The 27,769-nt window shown below is 42.0% G+C and overlaps 1 protein-coding gene across 2 annotated transcripts; it reads right to left on the bottom strand.

Moving 5' to 3' along the window:
• On the bottom strand, positions 1 to 27,769 carry zgc:194930 (uncharacterized). 2 transcript variants are annotated; one of them, XM_003449367.5, is made up of 3 exons: positions 27,485 to 27,769; positions 8,142 to 8,194; positions 1 to 1,991 (listed from the first exon to the last, which is right to left on the bottom strand). In XM_003449367.5, exons 2-3 carry the CDS (start codon positions 8,171 to 8,173, stop codon positions 1,274 to 1,276), a joined length of 750 nt encoding a protein of 249 aa, XP_003449415.1. In that variant the 5' UTR covers positions 8,174 to 8,194; positions 27,485 to 27,769; the 3' UTR covers positions 1 to 1,273. The 2 variants fall into 2 exon arrangements, with proteins under 2 accessions (XP_003449415.1, XP_025761380.1); XM_025905595.1 differs by lacking the exon at positions 27,485 to 27,769 and adding an exon at positions 27,263 to 27,455.

Genomic DNA, 27,769 nt, shown 5'->3' on the forward strand with positions numbered 1-27,769 from the left:
TACAATTTTTCAAGTACTTTTATTTTAATTTACAATACAAACAAATAGAAATCATTTGGCAGCCAAAACATGACTGAAATGGGGGTAAATAGGGAAAAGAAAATTAAAACACAACTGATCAGAACAGCTTATTTATTACTTGTGATTAATCAACATTACTTGAGTGTGCTTCCAAAACCAAAGTACTGATAAAGATAGCTATAAGACCTTCGAGAGCTGGATTTGGCTTACATTTTTACGAGATTCAGTGAATAAAGACAGAAGCGTGTACTCGGTTAGGGAACTAATGTGAACACTGAGCAGCCATGGGGGAGGTTGGTGTTGATATCAATTGTTCACACTAACGTAAAGGTATCCTTCAATGCTTAAAAAACACTCTGTACTGCTGCCCAGCCTCGGTTAGGTCATCACTGAGCTGAGCTAACGTCACAGGCCGGACGAGAGGCGCAAAGCCTTAAAGTGGAATAAAAATTAAAAGTAAAAAGCAAAGAGGGTGAAGCGATGACCCCTCTGAGGTTCACTCAGCAGCAGTTTGACCTTAGCTGATCTTACATTCACATTCACTAGAATAAATGGTCTTATTTATGAAATGTTTTCACACAGTCATAACGTGCATAATAGCGATGATCAGCGAGTGAATGAGCCTTGATTAAAACACAGCTCCTCATCCTTCATTTACGGAATATTCAGTAGCTCAAATTTAGCAAGCAGTAAGATTTTATAAATAACAGCAGAACAAAATATAAGGAACAAAACCATGGGTGAGAAACTAAAGTGATGACCTCTCCTTATCCACGGGCTCGGTTCCTGTACAGGCTATGGCAGGGACTGTTTGCAAAGGAAACACTAAGCTCCAAACATGATAAAAGCAACATGTGGTGTGTTTGTGTGTGTGTGTGTGTGTGTGGACAAGGCAAAGCATGGAGCGAGCACATGCAGGCTTATTGGGACTGTGCGGAGTGTTGGGTGCACCGCAGGTCGTACTCAGCGTGCACTCTGACGTCTCTTTGGTTGTGGCTTCATGCAAAACTTGCAGCTTTGGAAATGTAGCCTCCTTCACAAGGCACACATTATCTTCTGTCAGTATAACCACAACTTAAAAAAATATCCAAGGGTTCAAAAATATATCTTTGTTGTAAACAGAGTTTCCATTCATTCCCGTGTTCTTAGATATGAGCATTATTCTCCAGAAGCGTGGCAACGTCTCATCGTGGTTTTGATGCTCATTTGAGTCCTCAGAGTTTTTCATGTGGTGGGTGAGCGCATTCGCCCTTCACTCATAGTCCTCTCCTGCCGTGGCGGCCTCCAAAGCAGCGAGAGCCTCTGCCACCATTGAGTCCGTGACGCTCTGCACCTCCTGCTCCTCGTCCTCGCTCTTCGACACAGAGATCCCGCTCTCCATCGTGGAGACGTCGGGAGTCTTTGTCAGCGTGAGGTCGTCCCTCGTGCCCCCTGAGGACAAGCTGGTGTTGCTGGTTTGGATGTCCACTGACGAGACGCTGCCCTCGTCCCCCGTGTCACACAGGTACTCCGGGGTCCCTCCCACACCCTCGTCTATCTCGTCTGCTGAAAGCTCTGTGCTGCTGAGCCGATGCTCGGAGCTGGTCCACCCGTTACTCGTCGCTTGGCTCCTCTGGATCTCGTAATTCTCTACGCTGGGGTACACGGGCACCTGGCTCGGACCTTTTTCCTGCGTCATCCATTGCTGCCCCACCCCTTGTGGCTGGATGATGTACAGCCCTCCCTCTGTCGGTGGTATACTCCCCTGACGGTGCAGTCTTTGGTTGACATGGTTGTTGTCAACTTCTAGTTTTAGCGTGCTCTCATTGGACTTGCTGTAGGCCAGGTTATGAAAGCCATGCTTCTGCTTGGCCTCACCATATAGGTCCCTGTTTGGGGCCCCGCCCGGGCGGCGATGGGGCTGGTAGAGCGAGCTGCCTGTGGAGTCGCTCTTCCTCACGTCTGCTGGAGCTGAGGGGTCGTAGACGTAGCTGTGAGAGAGCAAGAACAGAAAAGTCACTGCTAGAGTTAAAATGATCATAGACTGCTCAAAAACATAAAGCTAAAACCTGATCATGAGGGTAAAGAACATGCTCAGTTAAAGTTCAGGGGTATCACTGAAACCACTTCACCTGTAAATCACTTTGCAGAGGAAACAAGACAACCCCCAAAAGGGAATGGCACATCTGTACGTATGACTGCAGGGAGGTCCGCTTTGTCTTAACGCTATGGAGGCTATCAGGCGAGGAGAGCTGGACATGACCGCAGAAGGGCATCAAACCCATCAGCAGGACCAGTGTCTGCTCCTTTGTGTAAACAGGAACAGGAGGAACACTGACAGAGCCTTTCTGACCAAACAGACTCCATGAGGGAGGCAAGAAGTCCCCTTTAATAGGACGTATTCTCAGATTAGCACGATACAGCTCAACTGGCATCCCCCAACTCAGTCATGCTGGGTTATGCTGCAGGCAGCATCACGTTCGCCATGGCATCTCCAGACTCTTTCACGTCTGTGCTCGGTGTGAACCTGCCGTCGTCTGTGAAGAGCACAGCAACCACACCTACCTGCTGTTCAAAGCCAATCAGTCAGTCGGAAGAAAGTTGGCCTTACAGGAGTGGTGAGGGCAGCAAAATGGCTTGTTTTGGACATGTCGGGGAATTAATAACACAACTTGAACCAGGCTAAACAGTACAGTATCTCACTCTGACATGCAGTGCTGTATAAGTATTAAATATAAATTTGTACTTAGGAACAGTACTTGCATGCGTGTACTTCAGTGAGTTACACTTTGCCGCTGGGTTTTAAATTGCTAATGTGACAAAGTAAGTGTTTTAAGGAGGTCACTGTGGGCTACAGACACACGTGAGAGACATCTCTTTTGTAAACTTTCAGTGACTAAATGTAGTGAAAACGCACCCTACTGTATTTAAAATGCAAGCTCACATTCAGTGTCATTTTAACTACTTAAGCACAGATGACTTCTGACTGCTACAAACTGAAGATGAATTTCGAACTTCTAGAGCGCCTCCTCGGTTTTAGTCTGCGGATCACCATGGCGACAGACGAAGAGGGCTTTCCGTCAGTCTGACGGGGCTCCTCGGGTCAGATGCGCCAACGACCACATACTGTACACTGACAACGACAAGGGTACTTTATTGTGCAGCGGTCGCACATTTCTAAATGCAATGTGATGTCCGGGGTGTGCGTGCTCTCGATGTTTACAGAGGCTGCCTGGAGCCTCGGCGGCGGTAAGTTCTGCACTGCTCATGTAAATGTCAGATATATTATGCAGAGCGTTGTAGGAAGGAAATGTGCACAGGCCTGACTGCACTCTTCTTTTGGGTTTAAAATGTGAAATACCCCCATTTACTTCCAGATGTTGGTTTATGAGAGATGAACAGTGGAAGACACACAGATGTTTAGTCCTTCTGTTTGACTCTAAGCTTAAAGCTAACCTTAGCATAAAAAGAAGTGTTTCTTATACAATTAGCTTCCATTAAAATAACACATCAGGCTGAAAAGTAAAATGAAGACACAATTTTAGGGGAAATAATGTTTGCTTTCTAAAGGTTAGCTGAGAGGGAGGATGCTACTTTAAGGTCTGTCTGTTCAGTACGAAGGTGAGGTCGCGAGGCAATTAGCCTAGCTTAGCTTAAAAAGCAAAAGCTAAGTTAAACAGTCAATTGGACCAACTTCAGAGAGCACAGTAAACAAATTCCCCACAAATCAAAGCTGTCGCTTTAAATTAAGTATAAAGTAAATTAAATTTAACTACAATCAAATGGTTTTTTTGCTAATGCTAGATTTTACAAGATGCTAACTGTTAGCTAACTTCTTATACTTCTTATGTCCTCACCTTCTTCTATTATTATGAATTTTATTCAAAGTACATACCAATAAAGTCAATTATTTTATAAAAAGGTGCTCAACTGGCTCTTTGGGATGAGTGATACTGAGTAAAATAGTGGCATTGTGACCGGAAATCAATTTAACGAGCTTCTGTTTTCAATCAGAAGAAGAAAAGCCGTGAAAAGTAACACCGATGCATTACATCGCCCTCATGTGTCGCTGCCTCATTTGGTGTTTCTGCTGAACCTCTGCTCTCACCTGCTTTGTTATCCCTGCTGTGAAATGACTTTCACTGTGTACATCGCAGTGATACGCACGGCCAGAGATTCGTTGATGTCGTCCCAATTCCTCAAAGGATGCTAGAGGTCGGCAAAGGTCTGAGACTAATTAAAGCTCATTTACGCTCGGCACAGTAAGTATCCCCTCGCGGAAACAATGACAATCTGATACCTCCACTTTGAAGGATGTTCTTACAAGGACACGAGACGAAGTAGTACAAGCAGTACAAGTACAAGACGGCTTGTTCTCACACGCTCACGCACACACCTCGACAGGTATTACAAGTGTTGGCGAGGGCGGGGGGTTTGTGGTGGGGATGGTGTAACAGTCTGTCAGACATCGCCTGCTGCGAGCAGCTCGTGTTTTTCACGCCCATATTTTCTTCATTTCATGTGTTTTTTCCTCCACCCTGCCAGCCTCCATCTTTCACCTCTCCAGGAGCTCCTGTTCCAAAACAACCTCCTCCTCCTCGCGTCTCCTTCAGCGTCACTGTTGTGTAGCTGCAGCTCACTAATCTTCTACAGCTTCGCACTTGACTTCTCCTTCATTTCAGCATCTTCCCTCAAGCTTTTCTCACCTCCCGCCTGCTTCGTCTTAAGTTGTCATGTTCACTTGTCTCTGTTTTTTTTAATCTAACCCTCCTTTGGCTTCACTTTTCACTGTTCAGTATTCAACATGAGCTCGAGAAGTCCTTAGAATTAAGAAGATAACTTTCAAACGTGCAGATCGATTAAATTGCAGCTTTCTGTCTTCCCTCCCAGTACGCAGACACACAAACACAAAGCCACCTGCCTACGCGGTTACAGTCGCACACACGTCCGCTCACCCACTGACTTAAGCACCTCTCTCTCACCCTGCATCCTTTCCTTCTGTCTCTCCTCGCAGTGGAAAGCTGAGAAAATGAATGTTTTCCATTTCTTTCGCTCCTGGGCAGCACCGCTGCAGCTTCCTGGCTGCCAAGGTGAAATTTGAGGTGTACTTTCAGAAAAGTGAGAGATGCACAGGGCGTTTTACTACAGAAAAAAAATATAATTCATAAAGCTGGACAAAAAGAGTTGCTGGGGGGGACGACAGGACGCCTGAGAGCAAAACTAAATAAATGACACATTGCTTCAACTTTCTGGTTTTGGTCTTTTGCTGGAGTGGACGGACCCAAAAAAATAAGAGGCAAAATATTTTTTGCATACATGTTGCTCAAGTTGATTCTTCAGGGCGCTCGCTTTAGAGCCGATGGCGATCATTCGCAGGCAGTTCAGTGATTAGACACATGTGCACAACCACAATACTACCTCCCCTCTTGTGCTACGGAGATTAAAGCTGATTGCATCTGTTCTGAAATACAATAGGTGCAGAGGTGCCTATAGATTTTATGCCAGTGAAACCATTAGAGCTGTGATGAACATCCTAATCTTTTCAATGTGAGGCACTTTGTCCTCTTAAGTGGATGAGAACTTCCACCTTGCACTGTGAAGTTCAAAGGAAATACTCCAGCGAAGGGTTTGCAAAGCATGCACGCCCAAGATACCCCAATCAAAGATTTCTCCATTAATGCCGACTCCATCTACTACAATAAGTCAGACTTGTTTGTGATTGTTCCTCTTAAATTTGATGCATCACTCCTGATCTACTGCTGATCCAGTAATCTAAAGGCCCACCCATGCCAGCCCCCCTCCCCAATCCTGTTAATCCCAGAAATGTGACACTCCAGACAATTACAGAGGAATGCGTGCTTGTCACAAGCATTCACATATGTATCTTTTGACATGGGAAAGAAAAAAAAACAGCTGTGTAGTGGGATTATGACTCTGGTATGTGAATAGCTGTGTGCCCTTTCATTAATCTGCAATCAAGGCCTTGTTTCTCTGCCCTATTCTGTCTCCTCGATCGCCTCAAAAAGCACGGTGATGTCAAGCCCTGACAACAATGCCGTGTAGGCTTTAATGACTAGGCAGCCCTGCAAAAAATTAATTAAAAAATACAGTAACATGGAGGTGAAGGCTATCGGCATATCAACTCACAGTTTGTACTAAGTATCCACATGGGGCTCGCAAAGCAGACGTATTATAAATGGACCTCTCACTATCTGCATCAAACAGACAAGAAATCATTAAGTGGCCAAGAAGACATTAGAAGTGGCAGTGACATTGGGAAATCAACAGTGAGAGGTTGTTATTGAGGAGAGGTATATGGAGACCCATTAGAGTGAGTAAAAAATTCTGTTAACATAAAAAGTTTACCATATTTTTCAGACCATGAGGCGCATTAAGCAAAACAAAACAGTTAGATAAGTCAAACTTTACTCAACTCATTCTTCTTGCTTCCTCCACTTCCGTACCATTGATTCATTAATGGTGAAATCTCTTGTAGCTGCTCTATTCCCATGTTGTTTAAGTATATTAATGACTAACCTCATATTGTGGATTATCTCAGTCGTTCTCCTGACTGAACTTTGGTCCATTTACAGCATCCTGCCATGCGATTGTATTTGTCCCTAACCATCGGGAACCCTCAAGTTAACTTCTATTGAGTGGAAAAAAGTTAGCGGCCATCGTTCATCCTCCAGCTTCACTGTGTTTATGTAATGCTAACATAGCTGTGTCGCTAGCGATCACGTAGCACATCATTATATACCAGCTAGTCCAACTTCAGTAACCCTACAAACGTCACTGCTGTTTAGTTTTCTGTCTTCATTCATGTTGGAAGTGATAGCAGAGCTGTACGTTTTATTTTTTTCAGAAATCTCTCAGTCAGAACATGCTATATCATGTTTAGGTGGAAACTGGTGAGCTAAGTTTCTGCTAACTTATAAATCCGTTAAATTGAATAAATTCTGTTTTCATGGATGCCTGGATGTTAAACTTAATTGTTACACCTGGTAAAGCAGCAAATGTGATCATTTTATTAAAGATGAAAGAATTTAGACAGTTTTTAACTCTCAGTGATGCCGCAGTGTTCGTTTGACTTTGGGACGTGAAGCGGACGGAGTTTTGGACCCAGATTACTTCACAAGGCTCCTGACTACGGTAGCCGTAATGCTCCAACAATCCATCAAGCGGTGTGGCTTTGTAGCTTACCAAAGTCGTACTAAAACATTATTTGACAGATTTTCGAGTGCCGTGTACCACATAAAATCAGTTCAAGGTCATAAGCACAACCAGAATTCATACATAAGGCGCACTGTCGATTTTTGAGAAAATTAAAGGATTTTAGGTGCCCCTTATAGTGCGGAAAATATAGTATATCATATATGTGGGGGTTATTTTCTTAGCTGTTCTGCAAGAAAAGATCCCGTTCAGCTAGTAGTTGCACCAAGACAGAGTGAGAGAAAAAAGTGGAAGACAATTATCTAAGTGAGCATTTTATATAGCTATAAATACAGCTAAAAATCACAGCGCAGGAATGATTAACTTGTATATAATAAGTAAATTTTTAAGTGATACTGCAGTTGTGAAACCTGACTTTATAATGCCTGATGAAAACCTTGAACATTTCCAAGAATCAATCCTTTTAATAAACAGAAACAATCAGCTGTAAGATGAAATGCACCCACTGGAAAACCCTGTGCCAACACCAAACTCTAAAATAACATTTTGGCCTATTCCAAAATCAAAACTCCTCTTTTTACTTTAGTCAAATCATCCTTTTGGGAAGTAAACAAATTCCTACTTGTATGAGGGTCTTTTAGCTTTGTAGCTCCATGACACTACTAATAAACCCTTTAGCAAACTCAAGGTGACCCAACAGGTAAATATAGAAGTGGTGTAACATCTTTATATAGTTTTCTTGTAATTCTTTACACACAGCCCTTCCTGGTAGAGCAACCCTTCCTCTTTCTCCTCCCTCCTCCTTTTCTCCGTAACAAGAGGTCTTGAGGGAGTTCTTCCTGATTACTGTGGGGTTTTACTGAGCATCAGTGTTATGACAATATACAAAAAGGACGATGATTGCATAAGACGGAGAAGTGGCGCACAAAGAAAAGAACAGAAACACAACAAGAGGAAACACTTCTCACCTTTGAATCATCCGGCAGCACTGGCACCCCATTTGGCCAGCTGTGTCGTGGAGCTGCAGAGAGACATGAACAAAGTTATCAAAGTTTAATCACACAAACACCCTTCAACTAAACTGAGCACGCAAACTCTCAGGTGTCAAAACATGCACATATCGTTTTCACCGCAAGGAAAGGTTGCAGTTTACTGTACCGCACACACACACACACACAGATTCTCAGATTGCTGTGGATCGGACCGTTCGCCACCTCTAAAATACCGATGGGTTTAGGAGTCAGAGCTTTTTCAGGCTCTCCTGAAGACTTCACCCAATCACTCAAGTTTTGCTGCTCTGCCCTTGCTTCTGGACGCTGTTAGAACATCGGCATGAAAACTCTGTCTGCCTGAAGTGTCGATAGAGATGTTATTGCCATTCATCACTGCTGTGTGAGTGTGTTGAGAGTGTGTATCTATGTGCAGGATGAGAGTGACCTTTTCTCTCCTGGTGGTATGTTTCTTCGGGCTTTGGCATTTCATTGCCTGGGTAAATAATTAATCACCGAGTCTTGAACGGGCTTGTCTGAACGCGAAGGAGAGAGGCAGAGATCGAGGGAGGTAGAGGACACCCTGTCTCTTTGGCGAGGAAAAGGAAAGGCTGCGTGGCCACCTGAGAAAACAACTTCTCTTCCTAACCTTACCTCTCTGACCTTGCTGCGCTTTATTTTTGGTTCTAGCTGACTCCTTCGATCAGAATAAGCTCCACGAGTGTAATGTGGTAACAGAAATTACAGGGTGACACTGGCGCAGAGACACATTGTCAACAAGGAATTAATTATAGGGGATAATGTCTTTGTCATTGCTGAAGAGAAAATTGTACACCATATCATGATGTTAGGGAAGGAGTAGCATAAAAACACTGCTGGACTTCATTTAAACGATCTGTCTGGTGTTATAAATAGCACGCGACAGGCTGGAGACCTGTCCGGGGTCTACCCCGCCTCCCTATGATAGCTGGGAAAGGCTCCAGAACCATCCCGGAACCCTGAATTGGATAAGGGGAAGAGAATGGATGGATGGATGTTCATGTTCAGGTTGGAAACCTCTGAGTAATTTTTGTAAACACAGAAAAAAAAAGATAAATAGTTTAACACGTACAGCAGATGCGGTTAATATAATTGGACTTAGATGGAGGTAAACTTAAATGAGTTGGTGGGACTCACAGCTAAATAAGTTAGAAATAGGCCTCATTGAAGAAACCACTTTTACTGCTGTAATGGCAGCAATTCAAGTTTCCTGTTCTCAGCATTACTATGTGATAACGGCAATAAGGTGAGGTGGTTATTGATACATACTGACATCACGGTTACTTAACATGATTACTCATCAACTCCAGAGATATCATTATTCATTATGTATTCAAGCTAAAACAATGCCAAAACATTCTGCTATTCTTAGAGGAAACTTCCCTGAACGGGAAACCATAAAAGAATTTGGCATGAGGTCACCTGGCTAGGAGTTAGGCCCAGATTGGTAATTGTTTCTGACCTCAAAGTCTATCGTTCAAGGGCAAATGGTGCCCTGCCACGAGCTGCAGACTCCTTTAAGGCTCTTCAAGAGACCCTAAGCCATAACTGTATTGAAATGTTTTCGCATTCGACGACTGAGTGGAAGTAGTTATGGCGACCGAAGGTTATTTGCAAACAAAGGTTTGCAAATAACTGCTTAATAATGAACGCAGAGACACCGCCAACACTTTGCAATCAGTCTGAGTCGGTCTGTGCCGATGAGCACAACTCATCTGCAACGCGTCTCTTTACAACAGGAGACTCGACTTAGCTGGTTGCCAACTGGTTATATCCTGGTTGCGGTTCCAGATGCTGACATCATTATGCTGTTCATTATAGCATCACAGATACCTTTGTGTAACTTTTACTTTCTCTATAAAGATTTTGCTGATCTAAGGTTCTTTTTCTATCATCTTTGCTCAGGTAAATCTAAAGTATGCGTGGGTGTTTGGGCTTTTAGTGATGGAGGAAAATGGGTGGTGCTGGATTTATAACCCAAGACAAAACCAGAGCATCGCTGTGAAATTAAATGCAGCCCAGTAGTTTTAGTTTTACCTCAGTTATCTTGTTTTTATACATTAAGAGAAAGCTGAAAATAAAATCTGACTATTCACTCAGCACTAGTAGAAGACCAACCTACAACAAGCGTCACACTGGGATCAATTTATTGTTGTGCTGCTGTCATTTTATGATTTGTTGACCACTAGAAACCAGCGCAACTTATGGAACACATGAACGTGCCACCGCTCGGGCAATCTGTACCCATTACTCCTGAGTATTTTTAAGCTGCAGTAAGACCAGGCTTGTATGATGTAAAAGGTCTCAGGTGCTGTGGGACTCGATACATCTTTGTTCGTAGTCCTAAAGGAAATGAGCCAAGACCTCAGGTGGACTCTGTGAAAAATGCTTGTGGGACCGGTAAATTTGCTTCTCGTGTTGGATCGATTGAAGAAAAGCAAACAAGGGTGTGCTGATTTATATAATGGTGCAAGCTGCCGTACAAGCAAGGCTATCACTCCATCACGGCTGGGTCACTCCTTTTTTTCATTCCCCCACCCCGTTTTTTAAGCATGCAAGCCGGCATTATTTGTGGAAAAGCAACAAAGCATGACTTAGCTCTCCCAAGACGTCTAATTATCCTCCTACAGGTCTGCTGCTGTGTGCAAAGACATATAAAGAATCCAGAGCCAGAGGTGGGTGTACACACTGAGCATGCAGGGGGGGAAAAAAAACAACAAAAACCTCGGCATGCACACAGAATCAATCTCGGTAGCACGCTCTCGTCTCAGAGTGGCCTCTGTCCTCTTCTCTCACGATTTGAGGTGGGCTTGACTTTAACATGGCTGAAGCCATCTCCTCAGCAGCAATTCATCTACATTTTCATGGGGACCTCTGACACATTCGCAGCTACTTATGAGAAAGCCAAGGGGGTGCAAAACGCTGAGTGCAATTCAGAGCGGCAGAGAGGCCCAGCGGTTCGACAGGCTGTGCTTTAAATAGAGGACCCTGTTTCACACACTGTTGCTCTGGCGAGCACCCGCCCTGCCGAAGTGTCCCTTATCTTCCGGAAGGGGAGTGAGAGAAGAGGTAATTTCCCAGTGGGCTTCAGGAACTATCACATTAATGGAGAGCCGAAGTCACTAGGAGCCGACTTTTACAATTACCAGTCACATTCAGGCAGGTCAATAATCATCTGACAAGCTCCTGCTCTCAAAACCTCCGATCGCTCAGGCTGCTGGATGTGCCTCCTCCTCCTCCTGTTTTCTTGTTGTGCCGTGGCATTTCTTTCCTTGTGCATTATGTATATTGCACATCTCAGAGACTTGTGTCTGCTGATTTCTGCTCTGTATGCCCTCGAGGGTGTTTTAATGTGCTGCAGTCTTGCAGGCTGCTGGGACTCTTTGGGGAGCATCCTCAAACTCGGGGCCTCCTCTGCCAAATACTGTATCTGTGCAATAAGTAGTCCTAAACCCTTTGGCATAATTGCCTCTGTCTGAATTGTTAGAAATTCATTATGTCTATGAATAACTTTAGCACATTCTTGGCACCTCGTTTTCACTCCAGATTAAAAACAACAAAAAAACACAACAATGTGGGCGCGCATGGATTATAAAGTGTTGTGACAGTGAACTAATTAAGTTAATTACTAACTTCAAGTTGACTCACTCCTCTGTGTTTTTCTGTATTCAAAAAAATAAAAGTCAAATGTGGTAAAATGAAAGTTTCAAACATATTTCAGTAAAAAGATCTTTTTTTTAAATTTAGCGAACAAGAAGTGTTACTGTCCCATGGCTTTGTGCCGTTTTGGAGTCTTGTTTGACATTACAGAGACTTTGATTACTGTTTTACTTCATGGTTATTCTAGTGACGAAGGTGTGCTGTGGTTTAAACATTCACCTAGTAAGTAAAAAAAGGTAAAACTAAATGCCAGATTCAATCCTGGGAGGAGACACTGATCCCTTCGGGGCTGTGTAAGGAGGGACCTGCTATGGTGACCCCACAGGTGGTTCAGTGACTAAAATGTAAAGTGTTTTTATATATATTTATATCATATATTTTATATATTCTTTATATACATGTGGTATATATTTTTCCATTAGATGTAAACAAATTTGCAATGATTTTATTGTTCTATTGACACATGGCGATAAAACAGAACACCTACTTCTGTACAACATGACACATTTACACACAGGCTAAGCTTTAAGTTTTTATATTTACTCTTTGCTTCTTCTTAGACAGTCAAACAGCACTGAGCCTACAGCTGAAATCATAAAACTGTCATTTAACAATAAATTTCATTAAATACTAGATAGAAAGTAATACTAGAACAGGTGAACAACTGTGTTAACTTTACATGCTGATGTTGGTATGACCCCCGTATGCTAAACTTGCTTTACAATGCCGGGCCTGGAGCTTTTTTTGGTTCCTGGTTGGAGTTTTTGCCTTTTGCTGTTTAATCACGTTGGTTAATAATGGCGTCTTGTTACATTGTGTTTTTATTGTGTATTCTGGCCCGCCCCTGTACAAACAGAAGGATAATTCAAGCAGATAATCACATTTGAGAAACTGAAATATGTATTTTTTTTTCTTTACCTTTATCAGTCAGGATGTTTATGGTTTTGTTCCATGACTGTCCAAAAGAGAAACGTCACATATTATCTATTATATCTGACATTTCCCTACAAGTGTTTATACACAGAGGGCTATAATGGCTTATCACTAGACAAAATCTGCTTATACCAAATATTTGAATATGAACAAGGTAAAGTCTCCAAACAGAGCATTACACTGCTAATACTGCTGATACTTACCTGCATGCTAAACTTTCTGTACAATTGCATAACTTAATTTTGCTTTTCTGATCTGCTGCTCAAAAGATCATAATTTCCATTAAGTGCAATATTAAACTCACTACAAAGTAACAATGTGCACGTAGACCAAAGACAAGACGGCACAAGATCTCAAAAATATTTAGCCCTGCAGTCAATCTCATGACTTTCCCTCTCATGTGTCAAATCATGGGAATTGAAAAAGGTTAGGAAAACCTGAGAGCGTGATGCATGCCACACTATTTTTATGAGTATTATGTATGAACTTGTCGCCACGGTGAGTCCAAACATTTTTTTATACTCCTATAGTTTGGTAACCTATAATCAAATATCCCATGATTACTCTGGTTTTCAGATGAGTTTTATGAGAAGCCACACAAAACAAAAACATCCGAATCATTAAAACAATACTCAAATCAAGGTTTCAGCTTGGTACAGTAGGTTACGTAAACTGCTGAGGAAAGATGTTTAAATAAAGGTTCAAATAAACAGTAGAAATTATGGATATTTCTGTTTATTCTCTCCAGAGGAAACATACACCTGAGGGCCAGGTGCCTTTATATTTTGCTGTGTTTTGGTTTACATCCAGGGAGGACGCACCGTCAGGCGGGATGACCAATGGCTGGCTGCCTGGGTCGGAAAAAGCTGTTTTGCATCGGAATGGAGTTGGGTTGCAAATTTGCAAGGCAAAAACTGGTTCTAGGTTGTGTGAGTGCGGACAATGTGATTGTAGTGTTACCTGCCTCGGGCTACTCCTTCTGCTGCTGGTCAGCACAAACGGCTCGCAGTCAGAGGGGAACTAGTCCTGCCGGCCAGAGATGACACAAATGCTCCTTAAAGCGGCAAAGGGCCAATGAGTAACTCACCGGTTACGTCACAGCTCTAATAACTAAGAGACATTAGCATTAAAGTCCAAGACAACTCCCAAAACCTCGGCTTAAAGAAAACGACTAGACAAACACGATTAACAGGGCAGGCTCTTGTATGTTCAGGCTCCTCGGTGTCTAGTTGCTATGCTGTGTTTGCAGAGTAAATAGGCACTGATACGCAGGGAGAAGGGAACAAGTGCAGTGCACATCCGTGAGTTCCCATCACTATTATGTGTTATAAGATCAACCTTTGGTAAAGTAAATCGATTGTTTTTAACAAGAGACCAGAGCCCAACCCGTACCACATGAGATGGGAGGGAGTCTCAAATATGGCTTCACTCATTAACTGAACAGACGTGGTGCACGTGATGGGCAGTCGTTTCGACTGTTTTTCTTTTTTATGCAAAGATCTTGTGTATGTAAAAGTTGTCACTCAAAAAAGGATCGCCCGTCTCTTCTTCTCAACATTTAAGAAACTTTACGGCATCACTGAGGCCACGCTTTGGCTTCAGGGTCAGCTGAGGGCACTGGATTCACTTGAGAAGTGTGGGAACGACCAGCAACGAACACCAAGTCACCAAAGACAGGAACAGAGGTCAGACTGATGACCCAGCAACTCAAAGATATGGCCTCTTACTACACAAGCAACCGCTACCACAGTCACCTGTTCACACGTCGTGTAACATGCAAAATGTCTTTAAAAATGTTGAGCTAGAAATGAAAAGTTGTGTTTCATTAGGTGATGATGCCCTCCCATAAACAACACAAAGGATTGCAAATGCAAAAAGAAGCGAGAGGTTGACTGATTTTACGATATAGTTCAGGAGGAGCTATAATCATGATCTCAGTCTTTTTGGCGTTTAAAAAAAGGTCAGTGCTACAGAGCCAATCACTAACCTGAGTTAAACAGTGGAAAACACAGCAGGTTATTTAGCAGCTAGAGAGCTCAACAGTTGCCGTTTTAGACTATTTAATGTTAGAATAAGCTGGCAACATGTTGATTTCAATATTCACATCAATATGACCATGCTGTTTTAAAGCTCCTTGACGAGCTAGAGTATATAAATATATCTGTGTGGTTATTTACAGAAGAGATTCCTGAAGTGTCAATCTACTACATGTATTTTACAACTGTAGTTTCTAGAAACTACAGTTTCTTCAAATATTTCATTTTATTCTCTGAAATAAAACTGTGGTTTGCGCTGTGACACCTTCATAGCAAGAAGGTTCCGGGTTTGAATACCTGGCTGGGGCCTCTCTGTGTGTAATTTGCATGTTCTTCATGCCTTTGTGGCTGCCTCCAGGCACTCTGGGCTTAGTCTCATAGTCCAAAGACATGCATGTTAGGTTAACTAAAATGTTAAAATGTGACTGGTTGTCAGCTGGCTCCAAAAGCAAGTCAATCCCCACAGACTCGCAGGTTAAAATGGCCAACTCTGTAGCAGAAATCATGTTTATGGCCTAGTAGAAAAGTTAGTTTTCCTCTGTATAGCTCGTTACACCCTTTATTAATATTCATACAACTCATTTGTTTAAATTTAAATATTAAGGCTCATAACTGATTAAGGGCGTGGATGCTTTGGCTCAATACGTGCAGCCACCGGTTGTTGTAGCCTTGAGTCATCCAAGTATGTGAGATGGGCCTCTAAATCTTGCTTTTTTTGTGCTTTTGCACCAATTTTCATGAATTTATGTGAAGAATAATCTGACTTGGTGTGCACTAAGAGTCCTTATGCTTTTTTAATAGTGAATGTTAGCTAACACTACTAAGCACGTGTCTTTGATTGTACAATCTTGACAAATGTTGTCACTGCTGGCTTCAAAAGAACCCCCGATGCTTAAAATGCAAGAGCCGAAGTTTCCAAGCAAGAGTTCAAAAAGTAATAGGGTGGCTCTGCTCGTCTTTTCTATACATGTCCAAAACACACGAGCAGCATGAGAAGTACAAGTGATGGAGCTGAGGTACAAGACCATCGACAATGAGCCTTTAAACCCTCCACCAGGCTTTACAGTAAGTAACAGACTCATTTCAGAACATACAAATGACCAATCACGTTCCCCGGGAGACTTTCCAAACTCATAATGAGATTGACGATTCAATCTGTGCATCAAATGACTATCATTCATTCAGATATTTGCCATTGTTGGCTGGCAATAATAGTCCTTTATCTGCTCTCTGTGCCATTCAATAGATTATATATTGCTCCTGTTTTTTATGATAGGGAAGATCGTCGGACAATTACTGAAGGGGAGAGATATTTCAGCTCAGGCAGCTTGGCTGGGCTCCCATTTTTCTCGCTTTCTGGGTTTTCTTCAGGGGAAATTGAAACATTTCATCTTGGAGAAACAGGTGCAATAAAGGTGAGATTGCTGTAGAGTGTCCTCTAAATGTGGAATGGATTGAAATCCAGGGGATACCTGAAGAACTGGCAGGCAGAGCCATTTGTGAAGGGTTGCTGGAGGTGGAAAAATCTAATCTGGAAAGATGAGGCTTGAAATAATTCTTCCTACAGAAAGAGTCGGGTTAAAGGTTATTTGACCTGTTCAGAGTTTTGTTTGGAAGCAGGAGGTATTGTCTGTGGGTGGAGGAGTTATTTTTATAATAACACGAGATGAGTGGTTGATACAACAACTGAAAAGGTGACTCGTACTCTCTGTATATAGGTCAGCAATACAGAAGGAGAAAAATAATATGTATGAGGTCCTCTTTTAACCAGGTAATTTAATTACTCAGGGAAAAACAGCTAATACCATTTTAAACCAGTCAAGTCAGGAGTTAGGGATGAACTATAAACGTCTGTTTTCATTTCAGCATTTATAAAAGAATTAAATAACTACAACTCAAAAGGTTCATGGGGCAGAAACACTAATATTAAAAAGTTTACAAACAGCTGAGCAATAACATGAATGTTGATTTCACCTATCTGATAACCCATTGCTCTTGAGTCATACAGGCCTAAAGACCGTCTGATGACCGTTAGGCAGCCACTGGTCATGAACGAAAGCTGCTTTCTGACCAGTTAGTGAGCGGTTGCTGGTAGTCCTTAGCTGAAACTGGTTGCATAGAGGTTCAGAGTGCTGCACTGAAAAACCCCTTGTGATTGCTTTGGTAGCATTTTGCCTGCAGTTTGCATTGAAGATGCCAACTTGTCTGCAAACACTGACCAACTGCTCATCAAGCAGGAAGGAGAAACCTGTAAAAGTGCAACACAAGCCGTAAACAGAGACCGTTTGCCTTCAAGAAAAAATGTTCGCCTTTTGAAACATGTTTGTTTCGAGTGTGTTCTCCATTTCCAGTTTGCACAAAACACATTTTTAGTGACCAGAGGTTGCCAACTGGTAGCCAATTGACCGCCAGTTGATCGCTAAGGAGTAATTTTGTGCCTAAACCAATAAAATAGATGTGCATAATTACTTTTTGAAAAACAGCTCCAGTCTGAAACGACATCTCACTCATGTGGTTGTTCAGGTTGGAGCACTTGTTGCGTTCTCCTTAATAAGCCTTTGTATTTTACAAACAAACAAAATGTCAATTAGTGACTAATAGAAGTATTAATAGGCGGGTTATTTTAAGATTTGGATCAAGCCAGGCTAGCTGTTCCAGCTGCGTCTGGTTGTGCTGAGCTAAGATTGTGAGTGGCATCAGTGTATTTCTCAGAATCACCAGAAGCTATTTCTTCAACAAATTAGGATATTTTTAGAAACAGCTACCAGATCGAATCATTGTTTACTTCCTTTTAATTTGAATTGCACTATGCTGTATAAGAGGCTCAATAAAAATTTCATTTGAATGCTATTTCCACGTGAAATCTGTTTAATTCTATAAGACACAAATACCATCAGCTTGTGTTGCTTTCTTGTAGGGCTGAAATCCATCCACAAATCATTTCTGTCTCAATGCGAGTTTCAGTTGCTGCTCCAAATATTACACATACCAACACTATAGCCCTAAATACTGGTAGACAAGGGTTGGATAGGAGAACAGGGAGCTGGAATAACAATAGGGGTTGGCTAATAGGCAAAGTAAACACCCTGTTTGCTTCTCTGCTGACAGTCTTTGAACAAAAATTGAGAGGTACTGCCTGAGGTGCACATATAAATATTTCTAAGGAAGGTTTCTAATGAACTCTCCAACAAAGAGGCCGAGTCTTGTACAGACAACATGCTGCTGTTGCTGTGTGAGTCCAGTCATCTGATAGATCTCTGAAAAGTTTGCCTTATGTAACCTATGTGTCACATTATAAAGTCATAATTTAATCTTGACACCTGCTCCGGGCTGGTTACAGTGTTTGTGTGCGTTTCGGCTCAGTGAGAAGGGCGATCGTGTTCATGCTGGTGACACTGGTAAGGTGTGGTGATGGGAAAAGTGGGCCAACTGGTCTGACATTCAGTTCTGTTGTTTCAGTTTTCTGTTGTTTATCCTTTTTTTTCAGTCTTCAATGGATGTTGTCATTGTCACTTTTCCATCACTACGATCCACGTCTTGTATGTTAAAAGGTAGACGAGTTTTTCTCCTTTACTTTCACACATGTAATAAAATAAAACGATTATGTTATTATATAGTGGGTACATTATATATATATATATATATATATATATATATAAATAAATATCTCTCTATTTGTACATGAAAAATTTCGGAAACATTCATCTAAACTCAGAAGACAACTGTGATGCTTTAATTCAGGGGTGTCATACATGGCAGCTTTTCCTATTGATTAGACCTCCTTCATGGCCAATTATACTACAAAGTAATTAAGTATAGATAAACAATAAAATGACTGAAAAAGTTCCTGTTTCTTCCCTATAAAAACAGTTTTTACACTGGTTCTCTTTAAATTTTCACCAAATCTGTTTTTAGGTTCTGTGATAGCTCACTTGGTTGAGCAGGTGGCCCATGTGCTGAAAAGCTGCAGGGCATCTGCATGTCATTCCCCTGTGCCCCGTCCTTGGTTTCCTGCCTAATAAAGGCTAAAACAGCTGTTTTTTTGGATTTGACTGATGATTTTTTATTTCATGGATCCCGAGGACGTTAAACACAGCATGTACAGTTACAGGTTTTTCAAAATAAAAGGCTGATATGAATCAAGACAGCAGCCCAGGTGTGAGTTGGCCTAAGGGGCATGGGCCATATATTCTTAGGTTTTACTCTCAAATATCAACAAACATATTGAAACAGAAATGTTTTCTCTTCTACACATATACAGGGTAACATTTATTAGGTTTTCATCTGACAAATCGCAACAGCTCGTTTCACATCAGCCAATTAAATCTGAGTATATGCGTCATTGTTCAGGTTGTTTAGCAGAGGAGGTTAACGTTTTTCTAACCTGAGGTCTAAGTGTAAAATCCTCATTTATCATGGAAAAGTTAACCGACAGGTCACCTGGAATTCATGGATTTGGGTTTTTCTTTCTTTTATTTAGGCTTTCGCAGGTGCTCTTTTTTGCTTCACTACATTAGTATTACAGTTTCTCAGTCAGTTTCTCACTGGCAGATCGTGAGTAAACAGACTGAGGTTATTGAATGCAGCAAATACATTTTCTGTTCAAAGTAGAAAAACCTAGAGGGCAACAACCAAAACTGGGAGCCAGAGCTGAGAATTTCTTCTTGTTTTATATATCTCCTTGAAAGCACAGGTGATTTCTACCTAGATTTCTTGACTAACCCATACAAGGATGTCGCATTCAAGAGCGGCCTTCGGAGCCAAAGTTGCTTGAGCTGATGTCATCAGATGGTGCCCAACTTTCACTGGGTGTTTTGACCCTTTACTGTGACACCCTCCAGTTGGCGACTCAGCAGTGGTGGCCAAATCACTGCCAACCACCCCCAGGCTTCCAGCACTCCTCCTTCCTTTCATGCCAAACCAACAAGAGGCTCTTTAAGCTGCTTCCCCACTCGTGCACATGGCTTTATTTTGCTTTTTTCCGAGTGCAGTGAGCACCGCACTGTGGATGGTGCGGCCTGGGAAACCTGTACAGAAACAGCCATGGTTGCCACCTTTTCTCTGAAAATATATACTGCCTCAGCTTGTATGCATGAGTGCTGCTCTATTCATTCAGTGAGTGAGTGAGTGTGACACAGAGCAGCTGAAACCCACCAAAAATGATCCTGCCTGTAGACACTGAATGAATATCTGAGTACTCATATATTTGGGTATAGCTCTAAAGGAAAGGTGTGACAGTGTGGCTGTTTTAATCAGTACACACGGGCACAGGTAGAGAAGCTCTGTGGACATGCTGATTCAGTGTGGACAGTGTGTCAAAACCAAAACACCAGCAGCCATTTGCTGCAACCGCTCGCCCCGAACACAAAAAGCAAGAGATCTAAGAGGGATCGAGACAGGAGGAGTGCGGTGCTGTCATAAGACCGGACTGCTCATGACAACTGTGACTGCAGTGTCACCCTCGCTTTGGCAGTTTGAGCAGGTGTGGGACAGTGAGATAAAAATGGCCATTTTATCACCTGAACTTTCAAGCTTCAGTCTTTAGGGAAGTCGCATAGAGGAGAAGAAGTCTGTGACACGAGATCATTTCCTTGCAGTGAAGCAGAATAATTTGTCAACTCAAATAGATGAATTTAAAATTTATACACAATATGGGTGCACCTGTTCAGCTGCTCGTTAACATAATTATCTTATCAGCAAATCACATGGCAGCAACTCAGTGCATTTAGACAGGTAGACATGTTCGAGACGACCTCATGAAATTCAAACTGAGCATCAGAATGATGAAGAAAGGTTTGAGCTGACCTGAAGGCAACAATAACAAATAACCACTCGTTACATATAAAGACATGCAGAAGAGCATCTCTAAAGGAGGAGCAGCAGAAGACCACACCTAGTGCCACTCCTGTCAGCTAAGAATAGGAAACTAAGACTACAATTCTCTGAGGCTCAAAGCATGAAACAAACCTGTCCTGTATCAACAGTTCAGGCTGCTGCTGGTGTAATGGTGTGAGGGACAGTTTGTTTGCACACTTTGGACCCCTTATTGCCAACTGAGCATCGCACAGTGTACCCACAGTGTATCACAGTGTACCCAACTTCTGATGGCTGCTTCCAGCAGGATAACACTTCATGTAAAAAAACTCAGATCATCTCAAACTGGTTTCTTCAACAAGACGATGAGATCACTGTGCTCAAAAGGCTGCGATGTCTTTGAAATGAACATGAAATAAAAAAATAATATCTATGATATATAATGAACTAGTTATAATGGCACTAAAGCTGTCATCCTGTCAGATACCTGTATTACATTTTATACACATTACAGATGTTTTAATGTGTTTTTAAAGCCTTTCGTCTGTGAGATTTTTCTTTAAACCAAATTAAACCGGATCAAGAACCGATTCCATTTTGCTGAGCTGCGAACTGGCTTTTATCACACACATATGCGTGCACTCCTTAAAACAAACATATTCCCAAAGCAATACTGAAAACAAAGCAATTATTGACTGGATTTCCTCGTAATCACCAGCGACCGTTGTCACCCTCTGCATTTCCCCGCTGAAAGGAAACCGTAGCCTTCGATAAGGTGGTCAATTTAGGCCTCTTATCTGCTCGGAGGCTTTTAAAATCAAGCTGAAATGTCAATACGCTATTTTAAAGTCGGTGTAGTGACCCATGACTTTATCCTGCTTTTCATAACTTGCTATATAACGAAGATGAGATAACCTTGCACGCCTGATAATGCTTCCCACAGAACTTTTGAGCGTTTCATCAGTATTTTCTGCAGCTCGCACAAAGACAGGAGAAACTCTTGAACGTGTGTCACGAGACAGACAGAGAGTCTCTCCTTCAAAGTGACACTCTGGATTTTGTGTGTTTGACAAGTGAGCTCGGCTAGCTGACGCTGAGGTGGCTGATTTGAATGAGCCAGGTGTGATTAGGTGAGTGTATCCATGGTGAGTTGTCAGGGCAACCCATTTACGTGAAGTCATTCCTCATTAGCGGACAATCTCGGGCATTCTTTTCACTTTAAACTCCACGTACGGCCTGCTGTGTAAACAAGTGCGTGCACGATTACACAACGTGTTAGCGGTGTGTCATTGCAAAATATGAAAATATCTCCTCTAATTTTAGCTGCGAGTGCATGCGTGTGTGTTTGCGTATGTGTAATATGATGTGCTGTGTACAAACATCCTTTTTGTGATGGCCTTGGGCAGCAGTCTGATGAAAACAAGTCCTGTCTCCTCTCTAATACCCAGCAGCCCACACTTATCAATAGCTCTCCCTTCGCCTTGCTCTCTCATACTGCGCACAGACCTGCTGCTGTTTTTCCTCCCGTGGATCCTCCTGACCCAGGAGCCCTCCACAGCGCTTTAGCAAGTAAACAAGCCCACGAAGAGCCTGAGAAGAGTGCAGTTTTAAATAACGCACAGCCAGCCAGGCAGAACTGAATATAAAGAGGTTCAGCCAATAAAAAAGTGGACCGAGGCCTGCAGCTAATATGAAGTGTTTTCATTTTCCCCACGGTGATGTCTTCAGATGTTCTTCTTTTATCTGTAAACCACTACAAAACTCAAAGAGATTCAATTTACCATAAAGTCAAGTTTTCACACTTTTTATTTGCTTGGTTAAACCACAGTAATCATTTGCCTGCTGCCGAGATCGCTGCAGATAAATTTTTTAATCTGTTTTCATTAACTGTTTCCCTGTCTCCTGATCTCATTCCATGAATTTACAACCTCTCAACTTCAAGATGGTTTTTACACCTATAGGCCATTTGCTTGGGTCCAAATCAGTTGATGAGTTTCAAGTGAACTAAAAGGCGTCACTGCAAACCACGTGAGAACATTCTGTCAGCTTACTGGCCAGATGTGTACGAGGTCAGAGCAGGAAGAGTTTATACTGGAAGAAGGTGCTGTGTTCTGGACTATAGAACAATATGGAGGATGCACTGCAGACATTCTCTGCTACATCCCAGAATGCAAAGCATACCTGGCTGCAGGAAGGTGTTAAGCTCAAACTTGTGTACACCTAGTAGTTGGTTTCCATCACGTTCACCCATAAAGAAACCCTTCTGGGGATCGTTTGGACCCAGACTGCAACCACCTCCTCCAAAGACTCTCAGCTGTCACTCTCTACACCCGAGTGCGACTACAGTGTTCACATCTGCAACCACACCACAGTGCACAACAGGAACACTTGAAGTGTTCATTTTCCTTTTGACTGATTTTTAAGTTCTTTTGTGTAGAAAAGCGAGAATTTCCTGGTGCCCAAGGTGACCCACTGTGGGTCAAACAAAACAAGTTAATGATTAAAAAGCAGAGACTGGCACATGTGGGACTTGTGGAGCTCCTGCTGCTGCTCCGCTCCGGTCCTGTGCCGGTGTTTTTGCCGTCTCCGTGCCTCGCAATCCCTGTTTGGCTCTTTCATTTGTGTTATCATCATTTGCTTTCCGCATGCACGTTATATCTCATATACTTGTGAGCTCATGCATGCACCCCTTTTAACCACTGATACGGACTTGGACATATTTAAAGGGACCAAACTGTTGATTAATTATTCAGTATAATGAAGTATAATGAATCGTGGTCTTTGCAGCAGCCCAAAGTATCATCTTGAAATTAATGAATCAAAGCAAAACAGATGATTTTTCTAATAAATTTAAATGAATGTAAAATGCACACTGGTCCATGTTTTGTTGATGATTGCTGCCCTTGAACATAAGTCAAATATCTTGATAAAAATAACCCTCTTCTATAAAGAAAATAAAGGCGAGATGCACATCCAGTGACAGGGCGTTCAAAGGAAAGTCACATTTACACAATAAATGTTAATGATAAACCAAAAACAAACAGACCACAAAGTACACAAACACTGCACTGCCTGCTATGGAACAAAGTTTTGCTGTATAGCTACACTGACAATTAAGTCTTATCTCCTGAAGGCCAGATTTACATCAATGGTTTATTCATCAGAGGGCCACTATCATTACAGTAAAGGCTTCAGATGATCAGCTAGCAGGTAATAATAGATCGGCACGCTTTTATTCTGACTGTATGGTGGCAGAGCATGACAAACTGGTCTTACATAATCCTGATACTCCCAAAATGTTCTTTCACTCAACCTCAATCTTTCCATCAGGCTGTAGATTAATAAATGCCATCTAGCATCATGTAAACTTTAATGATCCGGATGATGGAGTCTCTAAGGGCGTTTTCACACCTACAGTTAATTTACTGTGGTCCGAATTCGAAAAGGAAAAACTCCAAGTGAACAAAAACACATCACTACAAATCTCGTGAGGATAGGTAGTTAGCTCATTGGTCAGAAGTGCAAAAAAAGTAAAAACAGGAAGAAGGCGATGTGGCCTGGTGGATAACACGGAGATTTTACATTAACTTTACGGCTGTTATGCTAGACCATACTGATCCTCCATGTACATTTATGTTTATATAGGTCTGACATCATTAGCTATTTCCTGAGAGTTAAAAACAGATCAAAATCTTTCATCTTCAATAAAGAGTCAGTGTGGCTGCTTTCTCAGCTGTTACATTAAAGTTTAACATTGTGACACCATCGAAAAAGCAGATTTATGAGCTTTAATGGAAGTTAGCAGGGAGTTAGCTTGCTAGCTTCCATCTCACTGAGATATTTCTAAAAAACGAAAACATACAGCTCCACTATCACTTCAGACATCAATAAAGACAGAAAACTGAACAGCAACAATCTTTGGAGGGTTACTAAAGTTAGGCTAGCTGACATATGATTGTGTGTTACTTGGTGGCTAGCTACAGAGCTATTGTTAGGATAATATGAACACATTAGCAGAATGAAGATGGAGGATGAATATTAATTTTTTCCCCTCAGTAAAAGTCACTTTGAAGATCCCTGACAGGCAGACATAAATTAAATCATATGGCAGGAAAAAGACGCCAAAAACGGAGCCAACTTCAATCAAAAGAACGGTCGAGATGATCCATCCACAACATGAAGTTAGTCATCAATATGCTACTGTGTGGTCTGGAAGACTCACTATGAAAAATTCCAGATCCTAAGCTTTATATATCCACTCAAAATCTTAGTTAGGCTCAGAGTGATTCTTTTCTAAAGGGTTCAAATATCTGGTGTCTGTCAAATCGCGAGCTGGGCTGTAGTTACATCGTGGGGTTTTAAAACATGACCTTAAAGATGTGCTGCACATGAACAGATAAAGTTAAAAAATAAGTCCAAGAACAACCACAGATTATTTTTAGGGGCTTATTTATATTAAATAAAACACGATAAAAGCCTCAATTAACGCAGTAGGAGTCTGGACACAGAAGCAGTGTTGACACCTGCTTCTTAAACTTGTACACCTCAGTCCACAGCTTAGTGTGACTCCCGTGTTCACACCTGCACATATAAACCACACAGAGGGGGAAGAAAGAACCTGAATTTGATTTAAACAGACTAAACTTCACAGGTGTGAAAACACCCAAAGAAAGGGAAAAGTTTCACTGAACCTACACAGACTAAATTCCACTACTGCCACCATTAAAAACCTGCTTAGGTCAATCAAAAGATGACTAACACCATTCTAAGAAACCAAAATCAATGTTTTTTTTAAATGTACTGATTTCACAATCGGTGGATGTCGGGCATGCAGGTCGTCTATGACTCAGCAGCCCTACCTTCATTGCCCCGTACTGTATGTCAGTCTTTATACACGGAAGGCTTTTCGTGTTGGTTTAAGCCTTTTCCCCTTCTTATTCTGGTCATTTTAGTGCTACACCTCTTTGTTCTGTTATCTTATTGGCCTTTTAGTGATTTCTCTGCTAGTACACTTCAACACATCCAAGTAAAAGAGACACATTACCTGTGCCAGCTATTTTCTACACTGTAATGTAAACAGCAACAGTGAGTTGTTCTCATGTTTGTGTCCTGATCCTGCAGCACAAAGCAAACTAGACCTGGGGCAAATGGTATTTGCATGCACTTTAAATGTCTGGGTTTGTGTAATAAGCTGCCAGTGGGTGGAGTCAGCCACTAAAGGCAAGCAAATGGGCTAATACAAACCACAGTTGAGTGTAAATCACCGGCCGAGGCGCGGTGACTCGCTCCTGCCTCACTCCACCAGGCTCCATGCTAATTTTTAGGGACATAATTTTACTCAACAAAGAAAATACTTTGAAATGTTTAAGGAGCTTTTAGAGGTGGAGCTCACAAACCTGAACATTTTGCACCTTGTTTTAATGATCGGCTTTTCTTTATTAACACATCAGTGGAATAATTTGCACACACCTGCAAACTGAAGGAATCTTGAAAGTGACTTAAAGAGTCAGTCTTTAAAAAAAAAAAAAATCACCAGCAGGGGGCGACTTGTCTGGTTCTGAGAAAGATTTTTGGTTGTCTAGGGAGAAGAAAAATCCTTCGCTTTCCATTATTTGTGACTTTTATGATGGGTTTATGGTCTCAGTTGTGAGGTTTAGGTCATACTGAATCATTTATGGTCACTTTTAAAGTCAGAAAATGCTCATCGGAAAGCTACTTGTCAGTCACACGCCATTAACCAATGAGCGTGCAGTGTTCCTGAGTTTCACATTCAGCCCCATCGTCGCCAAGATGGCGACAACTGCTTTCTGAGGTGACTTCTCTAACCACTGGGTGATGTCACAGAGGGCCCCATGCATCATTTATACTCTCTATAATAATCTAAACGCCATCACTGACATATAACAGCTGTACACGAGGGCACGGTTCCACATACAAAGTCTCCACTGACCCTGGGTTCACTGAGCCTGTGTGTTAGATGTGCAAACACAGCCCAAGGCCATGTACACGGGTGTGGGGGGTGTGGGGGGGTCACCAAATCGAGACCACTCCTCCTGCAACCTCCTCCTGCTCCTCTACCTGTATGCTCCAACTCAACAAACCTCAATAACAACAGCTTTCCACACTCTCATTCACTTCACCTGAACATGACCAAAGAGCTCAGGGTGTTATGGAAATTTTTAGCCTGGCTCACATCCACCGAAGCATGCTTTAAATTTGAATTACAAACACTGTAGTTAAACTTCTTACACCCACATGCCAGGAAAAGACAGACAGGGAGAACGATAAGAAGAACAAGAATAATAACTATTTTTATTATTATAATTATAATTATTATAAATTATTTCAAACAGCAGGCTTCTTGTGAGGTTTTTCATAAATGATGAGGGCTACATTGGGAAAATATCTTATATAAGATACATATATTTATTTTAGTTGTTTTAGCGCAGTAGGTTAAAGAGTCATACGTGCAGCAGGTGCACTCACACCTCCACTGTCACTGTAAAAACTGCTTCAAGTTGTGGCTATGCTAATCAAAATACTGTAAACTATGTGTGTGTGTGTTTTAAACTTTAAAGTTAGTTTTACTGTGGCACAGCACGACTGTAACACACTTACATGTTATTCTATCTGTGCCTGTGTTCTGCCTGCTGTGCTTTCTGATGTGGACACTTGCGCCATATGGCTGACATCACAGCACCGGTCCACCTGTTGACGGTGAATAACCGTCAAACAGCACTTTAATAACGTCTCAGCAACACTTTTCAAACTCAGCTTTTTCAAACTCACTGTAAGCAGCACACGAAGATTAGCAATAAAACAAACACTGTTTCAACCTACCTGTCTTGGTGAGCGAAGGTGTGGCACTTTGCCCCAGGTAATCAAAAATGCACGGATGTCATTTATCTAGCTTCTCTTCCGGTCCTTTTTTTTAATGTCACTGAGTGAAAGTTAAAAACTCAGGTGAGAAAATAAAGAGTCCGGACGACATGGTGAGCCACAGCTGCTTTCCTTAGTTTGGTTTGTTGTGTTGAGTCGCTGAAGAGTTCCCCCCTCGGTGACTCCTCAGTCCCATGTCTCCGGTGAGGGCAGGAGCGCGCTGATGGGGAGTTACTCCGGGAAACT

This window comes from Oreochromis niloticus, linkage group LG3 (assembly GCF_001858045.2).
Source record: "Oreochromis niloticus isolate F11D_XX linkage group LG3, O_niloticus_UMD_NMBU, whole genome shotgun sequence".
Taxonomy (NCBI): domain Eukaryota; kingdom Metazoa; phylum Chordata; class Actinopteri; order Cichliformes; family Cichlidae; genus Oreochromis; species Oreochromis niloticus.